Source organism: Oratosquilla oratoria, chromosome 23 (assembly GCF_046742065.1).
Source record: "Oratosquilla oratoria isolate Oo_2021 chromosome 23, ASM4674206v1, whole genome shotgun sequence".
Lineage (NCBI taxonomy): Eukaryota > Metazoa > Arthropoda > Malacostraca > Stomatopoda > Squillidae > Oratosquilla > Oratosquilla oratoria.
In genome coordinates this window covers 960,721-967,335 of record NC_134799.1, presented here as the reverse complement: position 1 = coordinate 967,335, position 6,615 = coordinate 960,721, and the positions used below count along the sequence as shown (strand labels likewise).

The 6,615-nt window shown below is 40.5% G+C and overlaps 1 protein-coding gene across 1 annotated transcript in view; it reads right to left on the bottom strand.

Annotated features, from left to right (window-relative positions):
- The window catches only part of LOC143038163 (uncharacterized), a 15,250-nt gene extending 9,225 nt beyond the window's left edge, over positions 1 to 6,025 (bottom strand). Inside the window, exons 1-2 of the mRNA XM_076207181.1 lie at positions 4,745 to 6,025; positions 1,778 to 1,867 (exon numbers count right to left, since the gene is read on the bottom strand). Of these exons, the coding sequence (XP_076063296.1) occupies positions 1,778 to 1,867; positions 4,745 to 5,182 (528 nt within the window). The 5' untranslated portion in view covers positions 5,183 to 6,025. The remainder of the gene's footprint in view (positions 1 to 1,777; positions 1,868 to 4,744) is intronic.
- Positions 6,026 to 6,615: the final 590 nt, after the last annotated feature.

Genomic DNA, 6,615 nt, shown 5'->3' with positions numbered 1-6,615 from the left:
ACCCCCCACCGTTTCATGACATACCCCACCTCTATCCAGTGATGATAACAAAAGAAAGAAAGAAAGAAAGAAATCCTTCGGCCCGTGTCATCCCTTTGTCCATTCAGTCTCTATATCTTCGCGATATTACATCAACCCCTCTCTCTCCTCACACGTGGGATGCAGACAGGGCAATGCACATCTGGCAGGAAGGACAACAACGCAAACGCTCCGTTGCCTCCTCAGCTTGCGACGTGCCCGTTATTTTCTGCAGCGGGGTCCGTGAGCGAGGTGAAATGGCTGACAATTATATATATACTGTATATATATATATATATATATATATATATATATATATATATATATATATATATATATATATATATATATATATATATATATATGTATATATATATGTATATATATATATATATATATATATATAAGTGTATCTAGCCCATTCATCCCTATATATATATATATATATATATATATATATATATATATATACATATATATATATATATATATATATATATATATGTGTGTGTGTGTGTGTGTGTGTGTGTGTGTGTGTGTGTGTGTGTGTGTGTGTATGCATGTGTGTGTGTGATTCATAGTCTTAGATCACGTGTTGGACTCGTGATCGATAGCTATTTCCCTTCCGAAGAGAACTTAGAGCTCGTATATGAGCGACCTATGAGTAATGCTGTGACCTTACACGCACACACACACCCAACTCCCTGCCCACGAGAGTTGAAATAACGACTCGCAGTGTAGCGATACTAAAAATTATTTCGGCCCTGGGCAGGATTTGAAATCGGACCACCACCAGCTCCCCCTGAAGGTCTTGTGAGCCGCCTCTGCCGCCTTCAAAGCTCCTATGAGATCCGTCAGCTACTAGAGCAGTGGTTCTTAACCTGTGGGGAATTCCCCACTGGTGGGGAATGGCGGAGTTGCCAAGTGGGGAATGACCGGTCGGACAGAAGAACCACTGTCTTTTTTTTTTTTTTTTTTTTAATCAATGTGTTTTTGTTTCTTTTTGTTTGTTTCTGGTGTCCTCTTGTTGTCACATTTCGTGCAAACAAAAATCAAGGGCCGTAAAATGGCACAAAAAAGCAAAGCGTATATTTTCGTACTAAAGACTGCATGGGTTAAAATCGAATTTGTCAAAGACCGATGCTGTGGTGGGAAATGGAGAGTTGGCTCTCTTTTCTACTGCCCCCTATCACCCTCTGACTAGTTACACTATTCCACCTCCTCTCCACAAGGTGTGTCTTACATAAACACCACCGCACGGGCTCAAAGCCCGTGGGAGTGATACCTCACTCCCAAATTTTGAAAAAAAAAAAACACCACCACCCCCTCCAACACCCGCCCACCCCATCGTCAGAAGCCATCCCCCCCCTCCTCCTGCTCCTCCTCCTCCTTCCCATTCCTACCCCTCTCCTCCTCCACCTCCTACCCCCTCCCACCCCGTTCTTCCCCCTACACCTTTTTCCCACCCCACTTCTCCTCCTCCTCCTCCCCCTTTTCCACCCTACTCCCCTTCCCATCCCCTACCCTCTCCCACCCCACACCTCCTCCCTCCTCCCACTCCACTCCTCCTTCCTCCTCTCACCCTACTCCACCTCCTCTTCCCTCCCTGCAAATACGTGTTACCACTTGTTATTTTTTAACTACTGCCTTTGTATTCATGAATGTTGTTAAAACATTAGTATGTACATTGTATGTTTCTAAATTAAAGAAAAATAAATATTTTGCAATGACATTCCTGCTCTAGGAAGCTAGTACTCACTTGTTTGAGACAGTCAGGTGGAAGAAGCCGATGGTGGGTGTAGGGGAATACTTTACGTAGGTAATCCCACATAGGGCGTGTCATGCCGGCCTGTTGGGATTATAAATATACAATTTAAGGACCTCCCTTGCGAAGAGAAGGGTAAAAAAAAAAAAAAAAAAAAAAAGTCATCTCTATCTTGCTTTTCTCAGTCTTCGTAATTCTGCCAACATCTTTTCACTTCCATATTTGCCTCATCATATATACATTAACAAAATTTTTTTTTGTTTATTAAATCATTTATCTATTGACTCACGAATATTCCTCTATTACTTATTTGCTTATACATATATCTACTAATCCTGCGTTTGATTATGGCTATCAGTGAGGCCAAGAGCGGCTCAACAACAATGAAAAGAAATTCTTCAATTTATTCATTCTTTTATTGCACTGTGACCTCCCACGTATCCTTCCCCAGTATTCAAACGTGTCCTTTCCCAGTTTTAGACCAGAGTAACGGTCAACCTCTTTGTGATCTTTCCCAGTGTTTACTTTCTGACTTTATAATCACCCATTTCTCTGTTCTTGTTACAATTGAAAATGCTAACTGTGATTAGCGAAACGTCTTGTATCCTGTTCCACCCATTAGATGGCTTTTATCGGGAACTTAGTGTTTTCTTTGCCTCCCCATGCTAGAGATCTTCAGAAGACTTGAAAATCTTCATCGGAAACTCATCAGAGCTCAATTTGCTGTTGCATACAATTTAATATGCCTTAAAGACGAGATTAAGTAATATTGCTGTTTCTGCATTGTTTATCTTTTTGTTGAGAACTTCAATATCTCTTGCTAATTTACGGTGTTGGACTGTTAGTTTGCTGAGTAGCTGTCCGTATGAGGTTGCAACGTTTCGGTCTTCTCTGGAGACCATCTTCAGGCTAACTGTTTTGGGTGTATATGTGTGACGTTTATATACTATTTTATTTCTGATTGCTTGGATGGTGTCGTGTGAAGCGATCTTCCTGATTGGCTGCTTCATAGTCTTCAGGAATCACTAGGAGAGGTCAAGTGCGCTTATGGCATGGGAGAATCTGGAGGTCTATGCTGTGTATATTCATGGTTGGTTTTAATTCTGCTATGCAAATTGCTTCAATAAATGCTAATCTGCGGGAATCTCTTTCTCTGTCTATTATTACTGTTCCTTCTAAGTTTTGAGGGGTGAGGGAAGTATTATGTTTGGTGTTATAGTGATTCTTTATGGATCCATGTTGTAGGTGGCAAGTTAATCGTCTTGTAAGTTTTGTCCTCGTCATTCCGATGTATGTTTGAGACCCACAGTTCTCAACGGTACAATTATGTTGGTAAATGACGTGGTTTTCTTGTAAAGACGGTGTCGATTTGGGAGGGTGGTTTCTCAGTAAAAGTTGTGACGTCTTTCGGGTCTTGTAGTATATGGTCAGTGAGATTTTGTCCTCTGGGTCAGAGAGTTTGACGTGTTTGGTAATTATGTCTTTAATGACTTTTTCATCTGTCTTATATTCTGATGAAATTTAATTTCTGTAATATATATTGATGTTTTCTTGTCTTTGTGTGGTGGTTTTGTTGGTATACCAGTTGTTGATAGCTCATTGTGTTGCTTCGTTGATTAACTTGTTACTGTACCCATTGTTAATAAGGACTTGGGTAAGTCTTTCCAGTTCAGTGTGTGTATCTTTCCATGTAGAGCAGTGTGATATGGCGCGTCGTGCGTATGCGTTGATAGTGGAGGTTAAGTATCGTTGAGGGCATTCACTTTTACCATTAAGACAGAGGCTTTTGTTGCTGGGTTTTACGTATACTGATGTGGTGTACTTGTTGTTATGACTGGTTACTAAGACATCGAGGAAGGGCAAACTGCCATTGTTCGATTCTTCGAGCGTAAAATTAAGGCCGGAAGCTTCTATGAGTTGTTCGCTGAGTCTTTGGAGTTCTTGAATATCTTAGACTCTAACGAAAATGTCATCTATATAGCGGCAATGACAATATCGTCCTGAGGGGAGGAAAGCAATTCAACGTCACGGACCCCGAAGCCTGGAAGACTGGAGCTGACGTAGTATTTTACATAACCGAAGATATAGAACGGCACTCCCATATCTTGCGACGATATCCGCCGCACAGATAATTATGAAACGCCAACATAGCTGATCACAGCTAGGCTCAACAGACCACATTCTAGACAACACTTATGGACTCCGAAGGCAGTAAGGCAGGTGTGTAGATAATCACATGTTCAACCAGCCAATCTGATATACAATTTCTTTGATAAAGCATAACTGCGAAACTAGTCAGGAATAAACTCAGACTAAGACTCCTGTGTTTCCTACTCCCACTTACGTCATATGTCGATAAAAGTTGTGGCTAACTGTGCGTTTATTATATTCTTTATGGTACTTTCTCTTGACCTTAGTATAGTCTTATTCTTTCTTGGTTAGATGGATATAGTGTATTCGGCAAATCACCATCTAAGGAGTCTCACATGTGTTGTGCCACTGTCCATTTTGTCTTTTTGCAACCCATGTAGTTGGCGTGTCATGGTATTGTAACTGCTCGAAATTATATGTTCAATTCATGCCATCCAATAAAAAAAAAAAAAAAAAAAAAAAAAAAAAAAAAAAAAAAATGAGCAGGTGGTCATGAGTTCGATTCCTGGTACCGCAACTGACAGGGATTGCCTTTTCATGGGTTTCTCACTTCTCACTTTGTGGGAGTGGGATGGTGAATTAGAAAAATTATTCAGAAAGGCTGGGAAAGAAAACCTCCTCCAAGCCTTTGTATTTATCGTTTAAATCTGTTTTGTGTGACTGCGAAATGGTGTTGTCTTGAAAATAGAAATGGGGCACTATTCTCACTACAGCTGTGTGGAAATTAGATATGTTTTAGAATTTATACTCACAGCATGTATTTGTATTTGACATTATACACAAATAAAAATTGTATAGTGTTTTTCGCACCTGCAGTTTGTGCTTAAACCTGAGGTTGTACACAAAGAAAGTCTGCATAACGTTGCTCCCGAGTTGCCCAGATGTTGGAATGGTTACCCAAGGCTTGCTGCAGTCCACGTTCCCGTCTAGGAGTTCTTTGGTTTCTGGAGAATCAAGCTTCAAGAAGGGGAGTGTTGCATTGGCCATCTCGCCCACATATTCCGACTTGTTCTGGACTGGAACCCATCTTAGTGGAGGAGAGCTCCAGTCTTCAAAAAAACTTAGGTTCATGTAGTTAAAACGAAAGTTTCGATCACCCACATCCCTCAATTTGATATAAAACAGGCAGTAAAGAGAGCTACTGCACATCAGGATTAGTGCAACGATTTTAGAATGATTCATATTTGCAAGGGTAAAGTCTGAAACTAGGCGTTGACGTAATCTAGCAGCCGATTCACTACAAATCATCAGTATGAAGCTTTACGCCTTCTGAATTCAAGCGCACTTCTTTGTAAGCTCGTGTCTGACCCTGCAGCCACCGAAAGGATTAAAATGAAAAGTTAATAAAGGGCACGGGAACACTCGCTCACATGAGCAGGAGAAAGCTTTTACAAAAATATCTCTTGAATGATTAGTTTGGAAATTGGAGCATTTAAAAGGAATTAAAAAGGATCTCCTGCAATGTATGATAGACTTCCTGAAAGATCGACTCACGAGAAGAATTGTAAAACGTCAGAATGGAAGGAGGTGACTAAAGGATGTCAGATAGCTTCGACACTGGCACTTGTAATATAACTGATATCCTTGTCACACGTAGAGCCTCCTCTAAGCTGAATAAACTTTTCTGCCATTACCCACATCAACGGTAATTATATTTATAGTAAATCGGTGCATATGCAGGTCTTCGTCGTCTCCCACACTGTAAAATTCCAATCGACGTTCCTTCAAAGTAGCTAAGAAACTCATATAGAATCTCATCAGTTTCTTTATCGAGTGAAACGGCAAATTCGGTGAGGCTTTCACCAACGTCACTGACAGGCACAAATATTAAAGCTTGAATAGAATAGACACTGAGTGCATTTCTTGGATTATTATATCAAGTCTGAAGTTCTAAGCCCTGTAATTGTCTCCACAAGCACTGGCTGAAATAGAAGAAGCATCCATAAATGTTTGCGTTAGGGAAATATGCTATTATGCTAAGAGGTGCCCTTTGATTGTCAATGGTGATTGAAACTGGACTAAGATCTGGTCTCACTTGAGGGTGTTAAAAATTAGGTTATAGGTTACTTGTATCCTTATTAACCATTATCACATGCCTTACACGTGATCCACATACATATAAGAAGGTACACAACAGGCACTAGTTTTGGGCAATACCTCCAATTTTGCTGACCTACATATTTCCTAATCATAAACATCTGACTCAAACAATGCACCACGTCACAACAACGTACATCACACGACCCATCAAGTACATAGTGTTGTCAGACACTTCATTAACCTTTTCTTTATACCTACCAAACTACATTATTGTAACTCCAATACATACATCATGTCAAGGCACATCCACGAATGATAGCCATCCATTGCAATGCAACTAACACACATATATCATTGTATAAATGCCAAATGTAAGATGTATCTGATAACCTACACCAAACATGCTTAGGTAGGCATATCCTCCTATATGCGGCGACTGCGTCGTCGGAGAGAGGAGACTAGGGGAGATACTTTCCCTTAGACCCGGAAGGGGAGATATTCTCCTTTTGGGAGATTGTATCCCGATATGTAATTACCGGAAGTATCTGCTTCAATAAATTCAAAGTCTAACCAAGACTTAACATTCCTTTTGCCCACCACAGTTGTGTAGCCCAAGCTACGGCTACATATTGGTGCCAGGC